Raw genomic sequence first — 27,610 nt, 5'->3', positions numbered from 1 at the left:
CTGATTTGGTCTCACTCTAGTCAAGTGTCTACTGGGCTCCCTCAGCATACTTAGCCTGGGAACTTAGCAGTGACACCAGTAACTTCAGGGGGTGTCAAAGCAAGCCTGTCTGTGTCTCCCTAACAAGACTACATTTTTGTCAGACAACACAGGTTGTGAACATGTTCTGAAGGCAGATGGCCTGCTGAGTGTATTTTGTGCCAAGCATTGCTTGGCCACAGGAATATACCGACTAGGACACAGTTCTTCCCATCAAGGGGCTTTTATAAACATGGAGAAGATAGACCAACCTATAAATAGTCTATGTCACTCAGGAAGCCCAAAAGAATGGAGTAGCCAGTTTTTACTAAGGAGAGTTCACAAAAGGCTTCTATAAGTGACGTGTGAACCAAATCGTGAAGGATGAATACTAGGTGTTTTGGATCCATGGATGGGGGAAGGAAGTGTTCCAGGCCAACTCAGATATGTGAGAAAAGATGAGATGAAATAATTGCTTATTTGTTATCAGGGAAGAGGATGGGGTGATGCAGAGATGAGGGAAGAGTAGAAAAGGACTCTTGGAGCTCAGACAAAGGTGTCTGGACTATAAACTATTGGGAACCCTAAAGTGTTTTATGCAGAAGAACGACAACCAGACTTGAAAATAAGAATTTCTTTGATGGCGGGGAGGACAGGCTTGAAAGGGTTAGTACTAGAGACTAGGAGGTCAGCTAAGTTCCCTGCAATGCACTCAGTAAGGAGTAAAGGCACTGGTAGAATGTATGGTCATGCCCTCATGTACATATTTACTGATGGGAGCCATATATGAAGGTGCTACAGTTTCTGGCTTGGACAGAAGACTGAGCTAGAAAAAAGGCTATGGGAGGAAGAGGAGCTCCATTTGGATTGCTTTAGTTTGAGCCTGTAGGCCTTATAGATAGCAATTTCTAGCAGGCTCATGGCTACATGGAATCTAGAGCTCTGGGGGAGGGGCCTGGGTAGGTTGGTCAAAGGGTATTTGACAACCTGGCTACAAAAGTGTCAGTTGAAGGCACAGTATAGGGGGGATCACCAAGACATCACAAGTGAAAGAGGGCAAAGGCATTGCTCTGAACAGCACCAACATTTAAGTGGCAGGCAGAGGAACTACCAAAACGGAAGTAAGAGAAGTGGAAAGTCAACAGTGTCAGTACAGCAGGTTGATCAAAGAAGATGAGGACTGAAGAGAATCAATGGATATAGTAGTTAGAATACCAGTGACCAGAGTAATGATTATAAAAATGTTACAAAAAGCATGTTTTATAGATGGGATAATTAGTTGGGATAATTAATACCAACATATTTCATACATGGGACAGAATCCAGACTGGAGTGGGTTAAAGAGAGAAAGGGAAATTAGGAAAAGTGCCTGCAGGGTCCCTTACAACATTCTTCACAAAATAACAGTGCTAAGCCTCTACCACAGCACAAGACCACACTTACCAGCCTCCAAAATACTGGACTGCTTGCTTCTTTCCCCTCTGCCAAATCACTGCTACTTAAATAAAAACATCTCTGGGAAGGTTCCCTAAGCCTCTCACAACTCTGGGTTGGCCTGTCAGCACTTGGCCACATCAACACTAATGTAGCAACTTTATAGTTGCTGGTACATTCTGTTAAGCTCTTAGAGGATGGAAATTCTCTACTCAAACTGATCTGCAGTTCAGAACTCTGGTGGGCTCCCTGTTGCATCCCTAGTGTGCCTGGTATTGAGCTCTGTACATGATGCTTAAATGTTTGGGCAAGATGTTTCTCTGAAAATATGAGTGAAAAAGCATCATGGAGGCTGTTTTTTAAGTCAGTGTTGGCTTTGACAGTTCATTCCAGGGAAACACGATATGTAGGAAATGAAAGTACCATTCACTGAGTCCTTTTGAGTTCAATTAAATACACCATTTGGGTTACACACAGAGACCCAAGAGAGAGAAACAGGACAAGATAATTCAGAAATGTGCTTTCCAAGGAAATGATTGAGAAAAGGCATTAGCAATTGATGGCCAAGGACTCCTATTATGCCATATAGATGAGTTTTGAAATTACCAACCTGCTATTCAGAACCTGAATATTAATCCCAAAGGAACTCATCTGAATCCTACTTTTGGAAGTTAATTCTAAAAAGAAATTGGTACTAAATAAAATTATAATGGACTTCTGAATCAAGATGAAACTGAATGACATTGGTATTTGGTTTCATTTTAGTATGCAGTACAGTTAAAGTTCCATTATTTCCTAACTCTCCCTATAAGACTAGGAACAGAATTACCTGTGAACAGGATCAACACAGAGCCAGTGTTTCCCAACATGTTTCTTGGGATCCATGAGCCTTGGAAAGACATTACCTATTCTGGCTCATTTAACTTCCCTCTGCCTGCAGTTTCCACCCTGGGTGGTCTTTGCCTCTCCCTTCTTGACTTTTTCTGAGGCTCCTTTCCATACCCAGAAACAGGATTAAGAAGTGGGACATACCAGGACTCCTCTGATACATCTCAGAGACAGAACCCTCTTCTGGTGAACACAGAGGGCTAAGAAGTCCCATCCTGTGAGCTCATGAGATTCACGGCGCTGGCTATAAATAAATGTACAGAGGGCCCACCAGTTGACAGCACTTTTGTCAGCAGGTCTCCTTGGCCTTACTGCAAGGGGAGGGCCCACTGCCCTCTAACACAGAATCGGGTGGAATGAACACATGCATGAGACCAACAGTAGTCTTTTTATATGGACACCAATTCAGAAAACTGACTCCCTGGGAACAAAAAAGCCAGTCCCAGCTTCCTTGAGACAGAAAAGCACTTTGCATAAAAATGATGATGCAGTTTTGAAATTAGCGTTTGGAATTAGGCGTTCTGATGGTTTGTGGACAAAGAACTCACCAGCACCCTTGCCTCTTTGAATTACAAGCCACATTTGCTTTAAAACACATCACAAACTTCCACTACTATTTTCACACAGTTTATTCAAAAGTTTAAAAGTTAAGATGTGGGCATTTCCCGTAAAACAAATCATCCCCTACCACTCCCCAACACACAGACTCTACCACCACTCCCATCACTTCTCTTTACCCGTGCTTACCACACACTCTTGCAAAACACAGGGGCCAAGACCCCAACTATTTGGTAATACAGAGAGACTACAAAGTTACACAAAAGAATCTCATTTATTTCCTTTTCACTAACAAGCTACCAATAAAAGATTAAGGGGCAAACACATTACCTGCATCCAAATTAAGACTTCCCTAACATTCTTGTTTTTCATCCTCTACAACAGTAAAACCCAAAGCAGTTTCACCTACAACTATTACTCTGATATTCCATTTTTCTGTTCTGAAAGGCTAAGCTAGAATATACCTTCATTTCAGTACTGATCTTCACAACCTCAAGACTGGCAGAAAGCAGTTTCCCAGTGGTAGCTTGACCATGATGCTCTGTAACAGACAGAGTTGCCACACAGGTGCAAATGATGCTTTAAGAGTTATTAAACTTTAAAAAAGAAAAAAGGAATAATGCATTAATATGGAGCCTCCACACTTTTCTGATGCAGCAGAATTCCTCTAAAGGTGGTGGCAGCTATGAAAGAGAAGGCACTTTGTGCTAAAATTCAGAAGGTCTCTCATGAGAGAGCCATAGCAGAGTGGCCCAATCAGCCCAACCTGCAGGCAACCCGTTAGGGTGGGGAGGAGTATCTCCCACAAAGGCATCTGCAAAGGAAAAATTTGTAATCATGATTCCAAGGCAAAATGGCTACTTAAAGTTGGGAGAGGAGAAATACCAAGAGAGAAGACAAACATGGTTGCACCAATGATTGAGGAGTGAACTTTACAAGGATTTGTCAGCTGGCTTTGCACTTTCGACTGGGCTGGTTCCTTTACCACTTCCAAGGAGGTTCTGCAGACCTTGCAGGAGAAGCGGGAGCAGCACCTTAGCCAAGAGGTTGGAGGCCTCCTGCCTCTGCCTGGATTGATTCTCCCTGCTACGTTCCCAGGAATCAACTGAGTTCCTGTTGGCAGCACATGCAGGTATTGCTGTTCCATGGCAACGTCCATCTTAGGGATCTTCTGTTACAGTCATGAACAGAAAGTGAGGATTTTCCACCTGATCCGGGACTCCTTGGCAATGCCTGATGGCACTTGGGCCTTCTAAGAGCAACAGTGGATCATGTTGGTACCCCCTCTCAACACTCAAAAAAGCAGCATGAGTATTATAGACTGGCAGGAGGGAAGAGATAAATCGGTGGATTGAAGGTCTTTATCCTAGTACCATAAATAAAGTGCACCATGAATGAAGGATATAAAAAGCCACTCGGCCGAGGTATGGGCAGAAACTACCATCACCACCCCTCAGAATGGTGGATCATTTCCTTCAGCCAGAATGCTGGCTGCTAAAACTTTCATTATTGCTTTATTTTCTTAGTACTATGGAACTTCTAGCCATAGAGAAAAAAGAAATACTCAGTGGGCTTGGCAGATAGTGTGTCACAAAATCACAGCAATTGGCTGATATTCAATGAGTGTACATTACAATCTCAATAATGATGAATGATGGCTCTTTTTTCCCTTCATTCTGATGAACTTAGGAAACCTCAAGTTCTTTTTAAAATATCTATCGAATTGGCTCATGACACTTCTAAAGAAGCAAGACAGCTGTTTATGGCCAATGTAGTAGAAATGGTTGCCTTGTCCTATAGGTTTTCAGATGCATTATGGAAGAAAATCCACTTACTATCACATTTTAGGAGACTTGGTGTTGAATAAACTTCTTGGAAGTTCTTTCAAAAGAATGTGAGAGGAAAACCATGATGTTGTACAAAGAACTCTGCTCCACTTAGGATTCCATGACAAAAGTACTATTTTGCTGCTTTCATGTAGGAAGGTATTGCTCCCCTCGCAGTCAAGCCCTCAAAGCGCTTATATGTGTAATTGATGAAGACCCAGTCTTTGTTCTTGTAGTCAGTCTCAGGGTGATTACTTGTGGCCACTGGGAAAGAAAGGGATGTGAGAGTTGATTCATTGCCTTACCCTGATGGACTACTCAGTACTGAAGACATGACATTCAGAAGAACATACCACAGTTTCTACTTCAGAAAGATTATTTTTCACTGTGTGAATTATTTACATTTGCTTGCCAATGTTCTTTGAACCTTGTATTTCCTCACAAATATTTTTAAAGTTTTATTTTCCCATTCTGATCATTTCAGGTTACCTATCCTTTAATTTAATAAATAATGAAAGAACAGATTTTTGTGACTTACCTACCCAGCTGAGCTGCCTAAACATGGAAGTTTGTATTCATTTTCCACTCAACAAGGTCTCATCACTACCCAGCATTAGCACTGGGAAAATACAAAGAATCTGAAGAATTGAAGTTCCTCTCCACGTCCTCAACCCTGATTTGTAAACGTCACCCCAAAACTGGGGGTAAATAATGTGCTTATAATGCGGCAGGAGGAAAGCTGGTGGTATTACCTGTTGGCTTAAGAATATCAGATTCTGGAAACTCATCGAAGTTTGAGGTATCATCAATGCTTTTGATTTCAATAGATATTGCAGCAGGTCTCTCTCTGACAAGAACAGACATGCCAAAAATTACTATGATTGTTAATCATATGATCATACTAATCAAGTCTTTCTCCAGTAAAGACACCTGGTCTGACATGGAAAGACTGTTCACTGGCAGGTGATATCTATTTTCTCTGAAAAGTCTGTGAATGCTGACCAACCAAGCCAAATAACTGCATCCATATAAAACAAGTTACAATGAAAAAATGTAAATAACTCAATCATGCATAGCTAGAAAGACAGGAATAAGGAGAAACTAAAATCCAAAGTTAATGCACTCCCTCAATGGCCTGCCCTGTCTACTAAAAAAGGAAACTGAACCTCTAAGTGTCCCTCGTGTAGGGCACTGCCCTTCCTCCACTGGAGGTGCCAACAATAGTGTGGTTAAAAAAGATGGCAAAAAGGAGGCAAAGGTAAAAATCACAAGGATGCAAATCAGAACACAATCATAACATAAATGACAACTTCTTCACCCTCTGTTTAGCAACCAAGGAATGTCAAGTAAGAAGGTCTGGGACTATAGCATAGAGTCAAGGCTCTCATGGCCCTTGGAAGCACTCTACCACTCACCACAACCATTTTCCCTCTCCCTCTCCACTTCCCTCTGTATCCCCCACCCCTGACCACAATCCTTCTTCCACTCCTTTTTCCCTTCTCTATCTCACAGTTATAGCCTCTACCCTGTGGGCAGGGACAGTCTTTCTGGTGGCCCCTAATACTAGAGAGGTTGCTGAGTTCCAGGTAAAAAGCAAGGACAACACCCTTTTAGATGCTCCCTTCACCGTGGAATCCAGAGTTCACTTCACTTTGTAAATAGCAGCTTGATTCAATATACCCAACGGCACATGGCTGACAAGAAGTCCAATTCCCAATCTTGACCATGAATGAAAATTAGGAAAAGACCCTATATTTCGGGCCGGCCCGTGGCTCACTCGGGAGAGTGCGGTGCTAATAACACCAAGGCCCCGGGTTCGGATCCCACATAGGGATGGCCGGTTCGCTCGCTGGCTGAGCGTGGTGCTGACAACACCAAGTCAAGGGTTAAGATCCCCTTACCGGTCATCTTTAAAAAAAAAAAAAAAAAGACCCTATATTTCTAAGAAGCTCTCTTCTCATACTTGTCTTGCCAATGACAGTCTTTCCAATTTAGTATGAAGCAAACTTTAGACTTTCTGAAATAATCCTGAAAGTTTTTATATGGGTATACCTGATATGTTCCCAGTCAACGCCTTCAAAAAAAGAATTACTTTTGATTTCCTCAACTCCAGGGGCTCCAATTCTATGTTCCCATTCACAGCAGAATCTGGAAAAGACAGAGACCTTTCAGCATACCTCAAGCAGTCTCTTCAGAAAAAGAAAGGAATAACCCCGGGTCTCTCTCTCTCTCTTTTTTTTTTTTTTTTCAATCAGAGAAATGGAGGAAGCAGGGGGCAGACCCAGGAGCTAATAAAAGTTTTTTAAAAAATGGATTCATTCATGTCAAAAAGTGTGGGTAGAAGGTGGGAGAATGTTCTCTTATACCTCAAAATTAGATCCTTGGCTTTCTCAGAGATGGGAACTTCTGGAGGAAAAATCAAAGTTTCTTTCCAGTTCATCACCTTCTTATATGTCTCTTGAGGGGTTTCAGAACAGAAAGGTGGGTAGCCTGTAATAAAAAAGGAACTTAGGAGCTTTTTCACCCCAGAACTTCGAAACTGAGTGAGATTATTCTCCCTAATACAATTTTCTATGTCTTTAAAGACTACTGGATACCTCTGTATGTCCGTCCCTCCATGAAATGGATAGCATTTCCACTCATCCAAGAAAACATCTAAACCAATTTTTCATCTTCCCCCAAACTCCTAAACCCAAAGAGAAGCTGTGCCTCAGGTACTACTAGGAAGCCAGCTAATAGATGGAGCTGGAAAAGAAAGGAAGACATATGTAGAGTTGCAAGTGTGGGAATCACCATGCCCAAAGAAGAAATTAAAGGATGAAACATCATCATTAAGAAATGACTATTCTAGGAATATACTTATATGGACTGTAAAGTGCCAAACAAGTTGAATAAGGGAAAAAAAGAGTTTTCACAGTTTTTGTTTTGTTTTATTTTGGTGGCAGGCCGGTATGGGGATCAGAACACTCGACCTTGGTGTTATCAGCACCACGTTCTCCCAAGTGAGCTAACAGGCCGGCCTCTGAAAAAAAGTATAGGTTTTAAAAGTGACCACCACACCTCTTTTTAAGAACTATAGGCAAGAAAACAAACATTCACCTATTATCCCATCTGCCCTCCACACAGGGTACGTCCACCTCCACAGGCATCCATTCAATGTTCCCAAAGACAGTGCAGCCAGACAAGCTCCATACCCAGTCATCTGCACAGACTCACTTGAGACCACCATGGATATACTCACTCTCCCAGTGCTCAATGGCATATAGCCACCCCCATAGTTGTGTCCCCTAAATACACAGACACACCATTCAAATAAGAAAGGCAGAGGCCAGAGTGTTCCATGCTTTGAAGGCTTTGAAAAAGGAAGAGGCAGCAAATTAGAAGAGAAGAGTGAATGAGGCAATGCTCAGTTAAAGTTCTCTGCAAACAATGGATGTTTAATAAATGCTAGTGACTAAAAGAACTGCTAGATGGAGAGGAGGAAAGCACAGAGGAAAGAAAAACATGATAATGATCAGCAAAGCAACCACAGGATGCCAGTAAGCTCCAGAATATAGTAGGAAACATTTGATTGAACAAGTTGTCTATCAAGGAAACTTCACAAGGGGAGAAAATGCTTAGATCACCACCATTTGAAACAGGATCTAATATTAGTGTAGAAGTATTTCCTGGATGCATAGAAAAAATCCTCTGAAAGCATGCAACTTACCAATGAGCATCTCATACATGATCACCCCAAGCGACCACCAATCACAGAGCTTGTTGTACCCGGTCTGCATGAACACCTCAGGAGCAATGTAGTCAGGAGTGCCTACTGTGGAGAAGGCCTGAAACACGTACCACACATGAGGGAGGCCCAGCCAAGCAGGAGGGTGTGAGAGTTCTGTTCTAGAGACCAAAGGCTACGAGCACCACCTGAAGCTACACCCAAACTAAGTAAGCAGGACTGCCCAGTAGCTTAATGGCAAGCTTGATTGACCAAAGCACTTTCCAAAATGAACAATAAAGCTTTTTCAGTGAGGCGAGAGACCCTTCCTAAATACATTCAAAGCCTATAATTCACTAGGTTAATGGTCTTTGTCATAACAACTAGTACCATAATTTACTGAGTACCCATTAAGTACCAAGCTCCATAATTCTTAATATGTGCATACATCTATTCAATCCTAACAAAAATTCTATAAGGAGGACCTTATTAGCCCAATTTTGCAGATAAAAAAAAAAAAAAAAAACTGACACCCCAAACACCTTTGCCCAAAGTCTCAGAGCTAGTTAAGTGGCAGGGCCAAGTATGGAAATTCAGTGTCTTGCTCCAAATCATCCCTTTCCACCATATGTATTCTTTTATTTGCGAAAATCATAAAGGGACACTTTATTACTAAAAGCTAAAGTTATACACTACAAGTCAAATGTTTATACATGTCTATTTACCAAACTAATCGTTTCTGTAAATAGTGCTTACAGGAATGTTCTCTAAATTCCAGAATTCTACTTTATCAGGACTGCAAAATACTAGGAGGAAGTACAGTCAAAGCCTTCCCATGAAGGTTTACTTTGTGTAAGGCTCTAACCTAGGTGCTTTAAATATTATATAACTTTTAAAATTAAAAATTACAGCTGTGATATCTTTTAAAAATATTTGTTATAAAATATTGCAAACGTATGGGAAAAAAGCACAGACAATACAACAGACATATACCAATTACCCATATTAAAAATGTTAGTAATCTGTCATATTTGTCTCGGCTCATTAGTCTTTTTAAACAAAATTACAGTCTCATTTAGTTAGTTCGTTTAACTATAGTTAAAGCACTGCCCTATCTAGCCCCTTCCTTCCTCCTCACTGAAGTAAAAATTATCCTGAAATTGCTGTGCTGTTCTTGTATGAACATGCTCATAAATTAACATAATATTACTTTTTGTATTTTTAATCTTTTTTTTTTTCCTTTTTGTCTTTTTTCGTGTCCGGCAATGGATCGTAACCCTCAGTGTCGCGCCCGTACCGGACCGGGATCGCAACCCTCGGTGCTGCGCCCGCACCTCGCTCAGCCAGTGAGCGGGAACCGGTCTGTATGTGGGATCCGAACCCTCGGCGGGAGCACCGCTGCGCTCCCAAGCGGCACACTGTAGCAGTGCGCCACCGGGCCGGCCCTGTATTTTTAATCTTTTAATAAAGGGTTTCATACTGTACTGAATTATTCTTCAGTGCTACAATTTGCTTTTTTATTCAACATTTTGGTTTTGAGATTTATTCATGTAGCTCTAGTTCACTCATTTCTCTGCTGTATTCCTCTGTAAATAGACACTTATGTTGCTTCCAATGTTTCACTATGACAATATCTGAGTAAACATTCTTGTAATACCTCCTTGGGCACCGGGCAAGAATTTCCCTAGGATATAGATTAGTAGTGTTAGGAGCATTTTAACTTAATGAGCTACCTTTCAATTGTCCTCCAAAGTGGTTATGCCTAGCTTTAAACTAGCCCAGTGGGGATAAGCTCCTGGTGTTACACATCTCACCAACACTTGGCTTTGTCAGATTGAAAATTTTTTATCAATCTGATGAATATGAAATGAGATCTCTTTATTTTAACGTGCATTTCCCTTATTCCCAGTAAAGCTGAGCACATATTCATGTTAATTAGTCGTTCCATACTGTTTTTTTTTCCTGTCAATTCCTGTTCAGAGCCTTCGCCCATTAGTTTTTTTAGTTTTTTTTTTCTTATTGACTCATAATAATTCTTCGTGAATTCAGAACACTAATCCTTTATAGTTTTGCATGTTGCAAATATCTTCTTCTAGTCTTAGGCTTATTTTTTTAATTATGGTTTTTTAAATGAAGTAATACTTGTCACATACCAAAAATACATATTATGTCACATACATACATGTGTAATTATCAAATTAAGAATAACAATGAAGGGCCGGCCCAGTGGCGCACTGGACAGTGCGCCGCTTGGGAGCGCGGCGGCGCTCCCGCTGAGGGTTCGGATCCCATGTGGAGACTGGTTCCCGCTCACTGGCTGAGCGTGGTGCGGGCGCAACACCGAGGGTTGCAATCCCGTTGCCAGTCCCCGGTACGGGCGCAACACCAAGGGTTGCGATCCCATTACCGGTCAGTAAAAAGGACAAAAAGGAAAAAAAAGAAAAAAAGAATAACAATGAAAATGAAATCAATGAGTTCAACTGAAGAACCAAATAATACCAATATCATTAAAGTTAAACATATCTTCCTTCCTATCCCATCCCCCTGCCTGTCCTCCTAACCACTATGCTGAATAATTTCATGTTTATCACTCTGCTTTTAAAAAGAAATTTAATTTGGCCACGGGTCTCTCTGAATGAGATCTTATTTAGTATTTTGAGCTTTATAAAAATGGTATCATTCTATGCGCAGTCTTTTGCTATTTGATTTTTCCTCTTAACGTTATGTTTCTAAAATTGATCCATGCTGTCACATGTAGCTGCATTTCAATTATTTTCACTGCTGTAAAATATTCTGTTCCAGAATACTACCATTTTCTTTTTTTGACCAGTAAGGGGATCGCAACCCTTGACTCGGTGTTGTCCGCACCACGCTCAGCCAGTGAGCGCACCAGCCATCCCCATCCCTATATAGGATCCGAACCCGTGGCCTCGGCACTATCAGCACCGCACTCTCCCAAGTGATCCACGGGGCCGGCCCCCATTTTCTTGTTGATGAACACTGGGGTATTTCCAGTATTTTGCTATTATAAAAATGCAATAAATATTCTTCTGCATGTCTCCTGGTTCACATGTGCAAGTTTCTCCAGGGCATACAACTACAGGTAAAACTGTGGGGCTGGAAGGTGTGCACATGAACTCTGTAAGGTAATTCCAAAGTAATTGTACTATGTGGCTTGTCTTTTCATTTGTTTGTCTTTTGACATACAGAAGTTTTGTTTTTTTTTTCCTTTAAAGTAATAAAATATATCCATTTTTTGCTTCATGATTTATACTTCTTATATCTCATTTAAGAAATCCTTTACTCCGAGGTCATAAAGATATTGCTCTGTATTTTCTTCTAAAATTTTTAATTTCATTTTCCATCTAGAACTGACTTTTGTGTATACTGTAAGGTAGGGATCCATTTTTTTCATATAGATAATCATATGTTGTTTTTATAAAATACAAATATTAAATAACATAAATGCCAGCTGTTGTTTTTTTAGCTTTGAAGTCTGAAATATGGATTGGGCCTTCCCCAAGAAGCAGAAGTATTTTCATTCTAATCATACAGGTAAGAAACTATAGATACCCTTCAATTTATGGACTAGATTTATTCTAGCAAAGATGAATGTTAAGTAAATCTTACTGTTCAAAGATTTCTGTTATAAAACCAGAGGTTTACTGCCACAGGAAAAGAAGTCCTTCAAGATACTAAGATGTTATAAAAAAAACTCTTTGAGTTATAAAATATAGCCAACAGCAGGCTCAAACTTATGAACGTAAGAGTAATACTTTCAACTTCAGAAACCAGAGTCTTGCCACAGGAGTTAACTCTCATCTTACTGCACTTATTTACTGTACTTTTTTATACTAGGTGGAGCCTTTCCCATCTAGGGACAGCTCCCTTCCCATACCTTTGTCTGTTTTCCATACCAGGGTGTCCTCCAACTCCACCACCTTATTTTTTTTTTCCTTTTTGTCTTTTTTCGTGTCCGGCAACGGATAGCAACCCTCAGTGTCGCGCCTAACTCCAACATCTTAAATCTGTACTTTTTCCTTTTGTTGTCTGAGTATTTATAGCATCAATTAGAGCTGCAAACTAGAAGGACTCTATTGGTTGTTAATAGTCATTTCAACCATGTGATGTACTCTAACCTATGATTTCATTTTAGAGTTTTTGGGGAAATAAAACAACTTAATTTCCTACTTAATTACTTCTGTAAATTCTATCCTAAAAAAAAATAAAGACTGGATGTCTATATGTACATCATCTCTTACCTCTGTGGTTTTAATAACTTAAAGCTGACTCACACCTATTACTTAATCAGTTACTGGGACCTAAGGTTAACCAAGACCACATAACAATTTAAAACATTGCAATATGATTTACAAGCCAAGGAGTGAAGCTAAAGCCTCTACTTTTTCAGAGATTCCCAATGGACTGAAGAGTAACAGGCTGGGTTAGAAATTACCTAAGCTAAGCCTAACCTAGAGCAGAAAACAACCTTCAGCTTGGAACTATCTGAATGCAATCGCTTACAAAAGGTCAAAGTAACATGGTTAATTAATATTTGAGAGTTTGAAAGGTGGCTTTATTATCTTCAAGTTATGAGGATAACCTTAATTCACACTTGTGCATTTCTACTGTGGATAGAATAAAAAAAATTATTCATATTTTTAAAACACTGTTTTAACTATTAAATGACATTAAGCTCCAAATAAGGAAACGGTGAATTCTCCTTCCTTACAGAACTATAAATGGTTCCTACTAAGTCTGACAGGACCCTTTGGTATATGTCAAAGAGCACAAAGCTTGTCTCAGAGTTTAAGAACAATTTAAGGTAATGACCCCCAAAATAAACGTTGGCACAGTAACTAATGGTTAAGTCCTGGCCTGCTTCAACAAGAAAAAAAGAGAAAAAAGAAGATTCCTTACCTTTTGTTTCCTTCTAAAATTAGGTAAATAACCAATTTCCCAATAATGCAGGAGCTATTATTTAAGACATAGTCTCTTGAGTAAAGGGTCTCAACATTCACTGCAGTAGAATCACCTGGAGTCTACATCAGATACCCACACTGTACGCAGCCCAACCAAATCAGAATCTCTGTGGGTGGCACCCAGACATCAGTATGTTCTGAAGTTCCCCAAGTGACTCTGACATGTAGCCAAAGTTAATAATTACTGCTCTTTGGAGAGACATAAAAGATGCATCTGAACAAATTTGTTCCTGTCACTCTTTAACCCTCAACAAGCTACATAAACAGTTTTTCCAATACAGAATTTAGAATTTTAAAGAGTAAGTATCAAATCTCCTAATGAAAAGAGAGAATGTATGGTGACTAATTGTATTAAACATAAGTATCTCCAAGTTTATGTTAGAAAAAGATACCAAATATTCATTTCAGTTACTGTATCTCCAAAGGTGTTTAGTTTAAATTAGTGCCTCTCCCAGGACCCAGGTTTAACATAAAAATCATAACACTCAAAGCATGGTCTGAGGTTTTACTGACGGCCTTCGAATAAATCAAAACACATGCAAGTCCTTCCTTTGATTCTTTCTTAAACAGTCCCACAGGCTTCCATGTTCACATATGACATCTACCTACTAAAGACCTACACTAAGTGAGTTATTAAACTGGTACTATAGGGCCGAGCCCGTGGCACACTCGGGAGAGTACGGCGCTGGGAGCGCAGCAACACTCCCGCAGCGGGTTTGGATCCTATATAGGGATGACTGGTGCACTCACAGCGCTCACTGGCTGAGCACGGTGCGGCCGGTCTCAAAAAGAACAAAAAATAAAAAAAATAAATAAATAAATAAATAAATAAATAAATAAACTGGTACTATAGAGAACTCTAAATCAGTACTGTACCAAGAAGTCTGGCGCCAAAAAAATATTTGGCAAACCTGCCAAGTTACTATTGTATATGCAGACAAGCAGAAGTTCTACCATTTCTAGATGAGATGTGCATGATCATCATTCTGAGTTAGTTTTAGTTTTTTGTTGCTGCTGCCCTTGCTCTTTTAGTTTTTCGTTGCTGCTACTCTTGCTCTTTAATGACTAAATGTTAATTTGGCTTTACCATCACCAATTTAATTTGCTTCAGGTTTCTAGCAAAGCCTAAGTATGCAGCAATACACATTTCTATCAACTGGCCAATAATTTTCCAACACGTGGACATTGGGACATGACCCTTGTACTTAAAATATAAATCAGCTAAGGTTAAGAATAAATTTCTCCTAGGTAGCAATATTTCACTGATGAATTTGTACTGTTTAAATAACTTGCAACATACTATCAAGGTAAATGCAATACAGTTACTTATTTTTAAGCTTGGGGAGTATAATTTTACACGTGTATATACTCAAACACTTATAAAGTAAGTAGTAAGCATTTCCCTTATATTTATCTCCAAGTTTTATTACCAAGTACTTTTTTCCACCACAAAGTAAGATAGGGTGGGACAGATGAATTGAGTAGTCTTAACTTGTCTTAGTGGATCAAAAAAATTTTTTAAAAGTTTGAGAACCAATGCCTGAAAGCTCTAGGTAGCAATCTCTGCTTAGTTTCATTCTGAGAGATCTCCAGCTTAAATATAACCCCTTTACCACCAGAAAAATAGGGAAAAAGTGGAACAGGAAAGAAAGGTATTGTTACCACCCTAAAAGGGCAGAACAAGGTCACATATTGAGAATGGCACAATCAAAACAACCCAATATTATCTGCCCTCCTTCAAAAGATTCCTTTTGGTGCTACCAAAGTAATGACAGCCCCATATTAAGGTAATCTTAAAAGCAAAAAATATGCTACAAATATTTATCAAACACAAATTTATGTGCATATTTTTGGAAATTATTCATACTTGGTTTGTCGCATTTCAGAAGCCACAAATATATTACTTACTAGCTGACGTCTATTTCTTTTCCAGGTTTCTGCTTTCCTTTTGGAATTCATGTTCTGGAAAGCTAAAAGGAGAGAAAACAAGTTGTAATCAATGTTCAGATAGGAACATTTACAACTTTTTCAGGCTGTGGTTCAAGTCACATGAGATCCTAAAGTCTTGCTTTTCTACCCATACGTTAAAAACTCCAGATGACACATTTCCCAGTAAGTCCATAAGCCCAAATCAGAGGCTCTGAAGCATTAACTCAAAGAATCACACAGTGAGAGTTGTAAACAGCACTTTCCATGTGGATCATGTGGCCAGAAAGGACACCGACAGGCCTTAGTCAGAATAACAGGGAATTCAGTGTCAATCGGAAGCAAAGGTCCAGAAGTGGACCTAAAACATTCAAAATTTCTCAAAATTACTATCAAATTTCCAAGAGTAGCAATTATATATTCAGGGTCTTCTGAATTTATGATACATTATTTGATGTAAGCTTTTCTATGATGAATTGTAATTTTACTACACAGTTTTCAATGATTTAATAGTGCTCAAGTGAAAGTAAAGATAAATTCTCTGCCATGACAGAAAGAAGCACCTAGGATAAATCTAGTCTGGACCTGTTCGAAGGACTTTTTCCTCTACTACTTTTGCTTGCCTGGCCCATAATCATCACCAGTAACCTTCCCAGTAGACCTCTTAAAGAAAGCTCTTTTCAACATCTGCCTTAACACATTTATTAACACTCATCTTTCCTCAGTAGACAATATAAATCACAGGCAAACCTGGGAAAATATTTTTATTCTCTAAGAACTCATGCTGTGAGAATCTCCTACCTGTCCCACATAATTTAGTTACCAGGGAAACAGCTTTTATAGGCCCACTTAAGGAAACAAAAATCTAACATCACTGTCAACACTTACTGAAATCACTGGGGAGACTGTGGTTCAGATTCCTATAAAATTCTGTTCTATGTGCTTTTTTCAGTCCCGTGCAAAGGCCAAAGTCAGAAAGTTTCACATGGCCCTGTGGGGAAGAAGAAACAAGGTAATGGATGGATGAACATTCATGGATATAGAATTTCTGCTCCTTCCACTATCCATTACATCTCTACAGCCAAAGTATGCTGCTTTTTTTTCCTTTTATTACAGGGAAAAACATGTAATAGCAAATAATTTTTTAAAAAATCACCCCAAGTCTTTTAAATCATTTTTGCATATTATCTTTGGTTTTGTCCAAATACAGATTTTTAAAACATTGTTGAACCCTCCATAGCACATAGAGACAATTTTACTTCTTCTTTAATGAACTAATCAAATATTCCTTACACCAAGGTCAAGGGTTCAGATCCTATACTAGCCAGCCACCAAAAACAAACAAACAAAAAAACAAAAAAAATTCCTCTATTTTCTATACAGTCTTCAAATTTACCATTTTTAATATCTAGATAATATTCAATTGACATAGTTCATCATTGTTTATCTAAACCTCCCCCTAATACTGGATGCTTATTCCATTTTCAATTCTTTGCTCTAAGTACCCTGTGACAGAGAGGGTCTGTATTTCCAGCACTATCCATGCATCATACAGAGGACGACCTTAATAAATGGTTGTTAAATGACAGGTAAGTGAACAAGTCTTTGTTCACATAGTTTTTTCTCCTCTTAAGTTATTTAATTGGGATAAATTCCAAGGAGTAAATTATTTCAAAGACAAAGGGAATAACATTATTGCATAGTTCTTGATAAATGTTGCCATACCGTATTCCAACCACAAGTCTCTGACTTGGTAATTCTCATCAAGGAAAACTCATATTTCCTATAAAGCCAGACACCCTGATCAGTGCTTTAATTAGTGTTGACTCATTTATAACTCTTAAGCCATATATCATAGACTCAAGAGTCATTTTAAATGGCTTGTTGGTGAAAGCCAGAAATCAGCCCACGCTCTTTACCCCCAGACCAGGATTATCTCTCCAAACCTCCCTTATCTCATCTGGAAAATGGGGATAATAATATCTTTCTGGCAGGGATAAGAATTCATGCATGTAAGGTTCCTAACACAGTGCCTGGCACATAACTAGCCCTAAGGAAGTAGTAGATATTCTTGGGGTGATAAAACCAAAATAGAAGAGGCAGCCCTGATGCTAAGGGATCTACATTGCTCAAGGTCACACAACTAGAAATAGTGTGTCCAAGGTTAAAGCCCCACTGATTATAATGCATGTGATCTTTCTGTGATACCATCTTCCTTCAGGACATCCTAAAGTTCTAACATACAAATTTCCCAGGGTACAAAGTTACAGGAGCCTTGCTCAGATGAGTCAGGTTTGATTATATCTTGTTTTTAAAGAAATCTTATTAGGTTTGGGGGTGTGTGTGTGTATGTGTGTATACAGCAAGGTAAACTGCCAAATAAGAACAGCTCTGAGCCTACTAACTTGGTATCTTTTCTTCACATTTGCAAATAACTTGTTCTATAAGCAAAGAAACAAAGTTTAATTATAGTTCTCATGATTACATGTTACCTAGACACCTCTAAGAAAGGAGCATGTCTTAAAGAGCAGTGCCTGGAAAAAATGCTATTCAAGCCTGGACTTTCAGGGAATTCTATAGCTATTCTTGGTATACGGCAGAAACTTAAAACTTCTGCAATTTCACTACTACAATCTATGTGTCCAAACACTTTACTACAAGTCTGAGCTAGTATATTGCAGAGGACAACTCTGCACCTAACAGGATCCCCCACTTCTCTTCAGCTAGATTGAGTCCCCAAGTTCTAGGCCTTCAATATGTTTGCTGGACCTGAACGAAGACTACAGGGGGGCAACTAAGCCAGCACTAAGGTACCTGTGTACAGGCCCAGGGCATCTGAATCCAAAACCACACAAGGTATGGCCAGTGCTTTATTAAAAATATATCTGAACTTAATGACATAGGAAAATAACCTTATATAACATTCACAATTTTAAAGCAGAATACCAAGCTATTAACTTTTAGGATGCTAACTTTATATAAATAATTGACACAAACAGAAAGGTACAGAAGCCATTATAACAAAACAGTGCCTATCTTTCAGTGATAAGGTTATAGGTAATTTTTCTTCATTATAAGTGTCTGTATTGTCAAGTTTTCTACTACGTATATGCATTATTCTTATAATGAAGAAAAAAGCTATTAACCAGAAGAAATTATCTGACAAGTCTCCTGCCCTCTTGAAACACAAAGGTAAAGATTTTCAAAGAAGGATAAAAAAACTCCAGGCTTTTCAAAGATAGCAAGAAAACTATCAAAAGACGGCAAGGAAGAAAAATACCCTTAGGATTTTAATTTACTTTTCTTCTTATAAGAATAATTCAGTCAAGACAACAATTCTGCATAACGGAACAAAACATTCTACAATTTTAGAGATGGAAGGGCCTTTCAAGTTTCTCTAGATCAATATATTCACTTTACAGATAAGAACAGTGAGGTCCAGATGGTGAAGAAGTTTGCCAAGGGTTATACAGCAATTTAGTTAACAGTACAGGGATTCTCTTCTAATTTGCCGTGAGTTTAGGAACTAAGCAACCAAGCCTATTTGCATGTGAAAAGATAAATATAAACAGTCCATTACAGAGGATGAGCAGGACTATTCTTTAAGCAGACGGCATATAATTTGGAACCTGGACTTTGTGACAGGATTTGGTTGTTGCTATTTTTGCCTTACTTCCTGGTTTGTGGCTGGGTTCCTCATTAACTAATGAGGTTACCCAATAGAGGAGTCTGGACAGGTGATGCATTAGTAGTATAGTTGATTAAAGGCTAAGAGAAGATGATTATCTGGCTTTAATACAAAATAACCTTCTAAAACAATTTTGCTCTTCATCATTTTCAAGAATGTCTTTTAAGAAGAATGTTCAATCAAATTATAGAATCATAAGCCTTTCTGAGAAACAAAGTGACAGCAAACATACCCATGTGGAAAAAAAAAAAAAGGCAGGCTGGTTAGCTCAGTCAGAGCGCAGCTTTATAATACCAAGGTCACAGGTTCAGATCCCCATACAGACCAGCTGCCAAAAAAACTCCAAAACAAACAAACAAAAAAGAGGGCTGGCCAGTTAGCTCACTTGGGAGAACGTGGTGCTGGTAGCACCAAGGTCACGGGTTTGGATCCCCAGACCAGCCAGCTGCCAAAAAAAAAAGAAAGAAAAATATACACAGTATGTCATAGCTCCCCTACTGTGATTACTACAAGTGATGCAGGTATTAAAGAACAGGCAGCTTAGATCAGTAAATACACACTGTTCATGATACTACCCCCCATGGATACCTTGCTGTCCAGGAGAAGGTTGTCTGGTTTGATGTCTCTATGGATGAATCCAAGTTGGTGAATGGAGTCTATAGCTAATACTGTTTCTGCTATATAAAACTGCGTCTCCTCTTCTGTCAGAGTGTCTTTTTTCATCAACAAGGTCATCATGTCACCTGGAAACAAGAAGATACAAAGCCACCACACACACATACGCACACGCACACACACAAAAACAACATATAAATACCAGTTTCCAGATATGTCTTCCCTATCTGCCAACATAAGGCAGCTAAACAGACCTCTGCTGAGTTCGAGATTGACCCATATTGCCAATATAGGGGGAAATGGTAAGTAGTCGTTTCTAATACTTAAAAGGCAAAAATCACAGCCACAGAGAGCAAAGCATTTTCACATCTAAGCTAGCTGATGTTGACCACTAAGCTATGATCTCCATTTTACTTTTGAGAGAAAAAGAAAATTTCTCCCATTTTGCTTAGGATAATTTTTTGGACTGGGGAAAAAAAGCTACTTTACTTTTTCACTTTGCACAATTATCTGCAAACTTCTCTATATCTAGAACCAAACTGCACTTCCACATAGGTTGTACTGCTGTTGTTATAGACTGAAATGCCAAACAAAAATGTAAATACTTGGGGAGGCTGAAAACAAGCCTTCCAACTTCTAGTCACAAAACACTAGAACACAAACAAATAAAAGGTGGGACTTAGGTAGCAAAACATTAGTCAACAAAAGCTAAAATGAACTGAAAATGCTATATACTGGCATGTGTAATAACTGCCTCTCAGAAGTGCACATTGAACACCTCTCAAGATCACTTTGGTTTTTTTCTCTAGTTTTATTATATATTTAAGTGTACTGCAGTACCCTCTATGTACCTTTTAAAACACAATATGGGTATTTTAGCAGTTAAAAAGTAACCTCTTCAGTTTTCTGCAAAGTCAAAATTTAATTATTTCTGCTTAATACCAGCAACATAAAATGGCAGAAATAAGATTCAGATCCTAACTCAACAGTTATGCAAAAGCAAAGAAAATATGTATAAGTACTTTAAAGCTAAGAGAAACAGGAAAGATTCAGTTTAGACCTCATATAAAGTCACTTATGTTAGAAAACAGGTAAAAGAAAAAGAAACCTCTGATGTTGATAAAGCAACATGCTGCTTTTTGAATTTCGTTTCATTTATAACTTTTTTATATTCTTGGAGAAAAGTAGATCTTTTTCCCTCAGGCAAAATTAAACTATTTATTAAATGCTCATTTTTGGCCCAAGACTTGAAAAATATGATTCTCTAATCATTCCTGGTAGCCATTCAATCTGGAAGTGCACCAGAGACATAGGGGCAGTGCACTCAGGCTGACTCTAAGGGAGCTGTGCGGCCTTTGCTCTGTGGCCCAGGAGAGCAGCCAATGGCCTCACCTGTGCGAGCTTGCCCAGATGATCAGAGAGCTCAGGCCAGATGGTCTATGGCTCTGCAGGCCAGCTCCACCGAGTGCAAAAGGCAGGGTCCAGGAGACATGAGAAGCTATGGAAGATGGTGCAGGTAAGGCTTGAGGAGACACATGTCAAGGAGCTGGTGACCAAGCTGGCTCTTACATAAGAAGTAGCATCTAAATGTTAAAAAGTTTCTCCTCATTCTACCAGACAGATTCTTTTCTAACCTTGATCAATAGTTAATAAAAAGTATTGATGAACCTAGACCTAAACTAAGGGTTGTCACAAGATCAAAATATTATGCCACAATTATATTTGCTTTGCAAAGAACCAAAAAGGAAAAAGTTTTCTTATTTCCCCCCCACCAGAGTTTGCTCAGAGTTATCTGCTCACTGGGAAACAGACAGTATTCCCTAGAACAGATGGAATGTCGACTTTGGAGTTGTCTTAGAAGGTGCACATGCTGAGTTATATAAAACTTGAAATCTGAGAAAAGAGAAATTGATTCTGGCTACTAATATAGGTAATGAAAAATTCAGTCATTTTTAATATAAGACATAGAAAAAGAAAAAGTTGAAGCAAAGAATGTGATAGCTTCAATTTTGTCACCTGGGTAACTTATTATACATGATTCCCATTGACAGGAGAGCAGGCAGAGCCCCTAGTTTATTCCTATATACTTTAAAAAGAAAAAGAAACAAAAGAAATGTCCATCTGAAATCATGAGAATGAATGAAAAGGTTACTTTTATGGCACTAAGACTGCAGAAAGGCACCCCAGCACAAGACAGGTTACTGACCTCCTTTACAGACCTAAAAAAAGATACAGAAAGCAATTTTGTGAGCACAATTAAAAGTAGAAAGGAGGGTTAATTGTTGATGTGTGAGAGAGAAACCACAGAGCAAAAAAGAAAAATGACCTTTCATCGTCAAGTAATTACCTCCAGGCAGGAACTCCATGATTAGGTAGAGGTTTAGCTTATCCTGAAAACTATAGAACATTTTCACAACCCACAAACTGTCTGCCTCCACTAGAATGTCACGCTCCGCACGAATGTGGCCAACCTGGAGGTATACGCATTTGATTAATGACAAGCCTTGCTCTGCTTTATTAGATTGTATATTTGTTTAAACAATTTAAATACTGTTTTGAGTATTTAATTGTGATGATGCAAAAGATCTAATTTCTGCTTAGGCAAACCTACTAACTCAAAATTGACAACATTTGACTTGAAGGTATTCAGTGATGAAAACTTGAGTGATGAAAGGCTTTAAAAATATCAAAGTGAATGGCTTCAATGCAAATAGCAACTTTAATAGTGTTGAAAATTGAACCTCTGATTAGTTAAAATTACCATTCCTTTGTATATGTGTTTGTTCTAATAATATTTTATGGTAAAAATAAGTCTCCAAGGTGAGACTCTCAACAGGTCATACCTCAGGTCTGCAATGAAATCTGCAATGAGAGTGCCCTGGTTGACAATTCTAGAATACTATGATGATGCCACAGCATTTAGTTCACTGCTGTGTACACAGTATGTGCTCAATCAATTCTTATGGAATTGAAATATAAGAACACCTAAGAAAAATTATAGATTCAAATTAATGACATTTCTACTTTTCTACTTTTACTGAAATATCTAGCTAAGGAGACCAAGTTGCAGGAGGTTTGGGAGAACTGGCAGAATTACTTTTTTGAAATCATGCTTCACTGTCAAATTTACCTTATTTACTTTAAGTATATAATAGTAATCAAACCATTGCTGCACGTTATCAAATCACCTTCCCTCTTTTTTAAGTATCACAGGATCCAAGGTTGGGTTGAATCAGGTCTACATTCCTTGAATAGAGGTTTTGGCCTTAACATGCACTATAGGTCTTGAGTTTTTAGAATATGTTCCAAGGTAAAAGATGTATCAAGGTTCTCAAACTGCCACTTCTGCTGGGAAATTCAGCCCAAGGCTGTTGTTTTGTTTGATACAACGTTCTGTATGCTTATTTGTTTTACTGGAATATCTTCAACAAGACCAGGCAGTCTTCCATTACTTTTGCATTTGGACACAGATGCCAACCTTCTCTCCAGCCTTACATATAACCTGTCTCATTGTTCCATACTAACTCTCAGGGGCCTAGAAGCATTTGAGTTTACATATTTGAGTTTTTAGTCTCTACTAAAAGTCTTTGTTGGGAAATTTTGTAATAGCTTCAATGTTGCAGAAAACTTACATTTTTACATCTGTACTTAAGGTATGGATGGGGAAAATGGACAATAAGGATGATAAGGAACAGTGCTATGAAACCACGAAGAAGCCAAGTAAAGCACCTGCCTTTAGTTGGCCTTAAAACAGAAGTAAAGCTTTTGGGAAACACTAATGCCACCTGCTGACCTGCAGCCATCGCTATGATCCACTCACTATCAGACACTAAGACTGCAGAGGCAGCTTTCAGCTGCCTATTTCCCCTGCCTCCCATTAAGACCCCTACCTCCTGCAGGGAGCCAGAGAAAGGGGAGGCACTATTACCACTTGTCATTCACCTTGGAGGACAGAATGGTGACTGCAACATTTCCTGTTTGTCAAGGGGGAAGCTACAGTCACTGTGAGGACACCTCCCCTTCTCTCCTGTGGCTGAAATGGCAGGTAGGAACCTCAAGCTCTAGAAGTAGAGTCAGGTGAAAGGAGGGAAGGGCCAGAGGTGCAACTCACACCAAAAGGTTCTCTTTCCCCAATTCCATAAATACTTAGTGGAGTGGGTGTGCTGGTTGCTATGCCAGGCACTAAGAAAGCAGAGATAAAAGCCAGTCTTTTGACCCATCTTAACAGTACACTGGCATCACAATTGTAGGTTTTCCTTTTGCACTAGAAGAGAAATTGAGAAACTAGCTAAATGCTGGTGTCTTATCCTTTAAAATTTTCCAGGCAGCAGAAATTTCCACCCTGTGGAGCAGAATAACAACCTGAACTCTCAGTGTATAGCTTTAATTCATACTCAGTTCAGTAAAAGAAAACAAAAAAACAACTTCTTCTGCGTAAAGCACCTATAACTACAAAAAGTCAGGCTCTGAATCTAAATTTTGTCAGCCCTACCCAAAAATGATCACTTGTACTGGTCTATTTCCAACTTTTACCTAGCACAAACCTGCTGCATGCTTCTTCAACATGGCTGACCCAGACAGAGTCTGGCCAGAGACTTTAACTGGCCAATACTGGGATCAGGGGCCGGCCCGTGGCTCACTCAGGAGAGTGTGATTCTGATAACACCAAGGCCATGAGTTCGAATCCCATATAGGGATGTCCGGTTAGCTCACTGGGTGAGCATGTTGCTGACAACACCAAGTCAAGGGTTAAGATCCCCTTACCAGTCATCTTTAAAAAAAAAAAAAAAATACTGGGATAAAACCTAGGGAGTTGAGTCCATCAGCTACGGTGAGATAAACAATTAAGTTAATGTACCATTTAATGCATAAGTTAATGCATTATTTAAAATCCTAATTCTAATAGACATTTTCTTTACATTCATTTAGAAAAATTTTGGAAAGTAATTTTGAAGAAGCACAATACTTGAGTAAAGGTTTTTACTCAATGTTTGGATCATCCTTTGTTACCATGCTAGACACCTGGTACATGCTACATAGAATTAATAACTCTGCAAGTCATAAGATATACTTCTCTTTACAATTTTATTCTGACTGATAATTATTTGATAGATTTTCAATCTTGGTTAAAACTATAGGAAATATGTCTTGTAAAAATAAAACTTACTTGTGAAATGCAAATATACTGACTAATCAATACAGAAGCTTTATATTTTCCTTCTCCAGATTAACTGAGGGCTGGCCTCAGTTGGTTAGAGCACAGCCTTGTAACACCAAGGTCACAGGTTGAGATCTCTGAATCAGCCAGCCACCAAAAAAAATTTTTTTTTAATTAACTGAAACTCTTTCGGTGCCTACACACCCATACCACACACTACTTTTTAGATAATACGTAAATACAGCTACTGTGCATTTTGAATAAAGCTGGTGTTAGCATAAAGTATAATGTCTAAAGACTTACTGCCTGGGAATTTGACACTCTCAACCAAAATTCCTGGGAGTCTAAAGCTTCTGAGTAAAATGAAAGAGAAAATAAAAATTCCAAATTTTGAGGTGGCACATAAATGAAAGCAGAGAAGACTCAGTAATTACTCTTCCTCTCAAGAGGCAGAACAGATTGGATGTAGGGCCAGTCTTCATCCTTGCTCTTAGTTCTATGTGGGCAGCTCTCCTTGCCACTCCTGTAACTTCAGATCTTTTACAGGATATTTGCAGCCTTCATCCACTGCAATCTGTCCTTAAGCAACCAGCTAAATTAAACTAGATTTATAGAAAGTCTGCATTCTTTTTAAAATATACTGTCCAATATCTAAAACCTTATTTATTTTGCAAAAAATACTTACACATCTTACAAATCTATTTTGCAAAGTCGGTTTAATTTTTACAAAGTGTTCTTAACCATTAAAGGAGAATTTGCATTGCTCTGCAATTTGCATTATATTTTTCAAATTCATTCAGAAACTGTAAGACTGGTCTCTCTCAGGTAGTAATGAGCTACCGAGAAGAACCAACTTTGGTTTAGGTGTACAGAATGAAGCATATTAAAACACATTTTAGATTGTGAATTCCAAATTTTAATTCCTAGTCTCCAGTTCCAAGGTATATACACATTTTCTACTTCTCAGCATTTGGTAAAAAACAAACTACCATGCTAAGTATAACTTCAAATAAAGGCTCTCGGGACAAGGACATCTTGTGATCAACTGGGAGGCACAAATAGTAGCTGCTTCTCTAACAGGTTTTCAACTTTTAAAAGACTGCACATAACCCACAGGCATTATTTGTACTTTCAAATATGTAATTGCTTCTTTGTGGGGGAGAAAAGATATTATTACAAGTCTAATCATACAAGACAAAGCTAAAGAAAACTGTAATAAAAATACGCATTTCAATTAAGCAAAAAGAATGGTTTTAGAAGGCAAAAATTAATAAGCTGACTAAAAGCACTGCTACAATTGTGCTTTACCTGCTCTTTTTCAAGCATATCTGCTTTACGGAGTATTTTCATTGCATATACGTGCCCTGTATCTTTCTTCTGAACAAGCCGCACCTAAAAAGTTATAAAAAAAAATGCCAAGTCAAAAGTCTACACTGACAAGCTAATGCCTTCCTGTGTTATAGGAACTAAGTATTATAACTTTAATATAAGCAACTAGTAGTAACAAAACAGAAGAAAATGCTTTTTAATGTTCCAAATGAAAAAGAAAAGAAAAAAAAAAAGTCCCAGAAACATCTTCAAATATCTCTACATCTCAACAGTTTTGGCTCCCTACTTAACAGAACAATCCAATTTAAAAAGTTCAGTTTCAGGCCGGCCCGTGGCTCACTCGGGAGAGTGCGGTGCTGCTAACACCAAGGCCCCAGGTTCGGATCCCATATAGGGATGGCCGGTTAGCTCACTGGGTGAGCATGGTGCTGACAACACCAAGTCAAGGGTTAAGATCCCCTTACCGGTCATCTTTAAAAAAATAAAATAAAAAGTTCAGTTTCAAACTTAATCACTCATTAAACCCCTGGCATATGTCATACAGTCAGCTCAGAAAACCTAAATAAATGATTACAACAATGTTTAAAACAAAAGTAAAAGTTCATGCATAGGAAATATGCCTGGAAAAAAAAAAACCTAAAATGTATAATTAGCGCAATGAGGTTTTATGCAGTTTTCCTTTCTCTTTTATATTTTCCAATGTTTTAAAAGAGAACACATAATTTTATTATGAAAAGAAAATTAATGGTCTACAAACCAATAGAAAAACTTGTTGGCAAGTTCCCACACATCCTTCCCTCCTCTTCTAAGATAAGTATGTTTTCTTCTCCTCATACCTTTTTCAGTTTTTCCTAAATGTGTCCCATATCCTTACCTCACAGAACAGAAAGATTTTTTAGAGGTGGTACTATACCTTCCCCTCTTTCAAGAGACCAAAAGGGATTCTAACTACTGAGGGATCAATTTTATCTTTCACCTGTGCCTTTGAATATTACTCACATTTCTCTTGGGTAATGGTTTTTAATAATATGCTGCTCCTTCTATACAAAGATAATGCAACTACTGTATCAGTAGATGGTCCACTTTAGGTGTTTTCCACTAACGGGAATCATCTTGCATGGGATAATTCAAACTCTCCCCAACAGATTGCTCTTGTAACCAGGCAGGATTCATCTGCAAGAACAGCTGGAGCAAAGCTGAAAATGTTTTCAGCTCTCTACAACTACCTATATATAACTCCTTTCTCTAAACTCTGTCTCCTAGGGCCATCTTTTCAGAGCTGTACCAATCTGGTGGGAAGAAAGAAAGGGTGAAAATATGCCGTTAGTTTGCTTCTGAAGAGGCAGTGTGCTACCGGGAAAAGCAAGAACTTTAGAGTCAGAAAGACTTGAGCCCAACTTCTGGTCCCAGTGCTCAATGACTGTGTGACATTGGGACATTATATATGCCTTCAGAGTCTTAATTTCATCATCTATAAAATGG

At 38.7% G+C, this 27,610-nt stretch overlaps 1 protein-coding gene across 1 annotated transcript in view; it reads right to left on the bottom strand.

The window, feature by feature from the left end:
- Window positions 1-2,951: 2,951 nt before the first annotated feature.
- Window positions 2,952-27,610, bottom strand: part of STK38 (serine/threonine kinase 38) — a 39,005-nt gene continuing 14,346 nt past the window's right edge. Inside the window, exons 5-14 of the mRNA XM_008591856.1 lie at window positions 26,108-26,191; window positions 21,989-22,112; window positions 19,615-19,769; window positions 16,227-16,329; window positions 15,321-15,382; window positions 8,434-8,551; window positions 7,091-7,214; window positions 6,777-6,872; window positions 5,477-5,571; window positions 2,952-4,988 (exon numbers count right to left, since the gene is read on the bottom strand). Coding sequence (XP_008590078.1) covers window positions 4,858-4,988; window positions 5,477-5,571; window positions 6,777-6,872; window positions 7,091-7,214; window positions 8,434-8,551; window positions 15,321-15,382; window positions 16,227-16,329; window positions 19,615-19,769; window positions 21,989-22,112; window positions 26,108-26,191 — 1,092 coding nt within the window. The 3' untranslated portion in view covers window positions 2,952-4,857. The remainder of the gene's footprint in view (window positions 4,989-5,476; window positions 5,572-6,776; window positions 6,873-7,090; window positions 7,215-8,433; window positions 8,552-15,320; window positions 15,383-16,226; window positions 16,330-19,614; window positions 19,770-21,988; window positions 22,113-26,107; window positions 26,192-27,610) is intronic.

Source organism: Galeopterus variegatus, unplaced genomic scaffold, assembly GCF_000696425.1.
Source record: "Galeopterus variegatus unplaced genomic scaffold, G_variegatus-3.0.2 Scaffold151, whole genome shotgun sequence".
NCBI lineage: Eukaryota > Metazoa > Chordata > Mammalia > Dermoptera > Cynocephalidae > Galeopterus > Galeopterus variegatus.
Note: the sequence above shows the minus strand (reverse complement) of the source record. Positions and strands in the feature narration are given on the sequence as shown.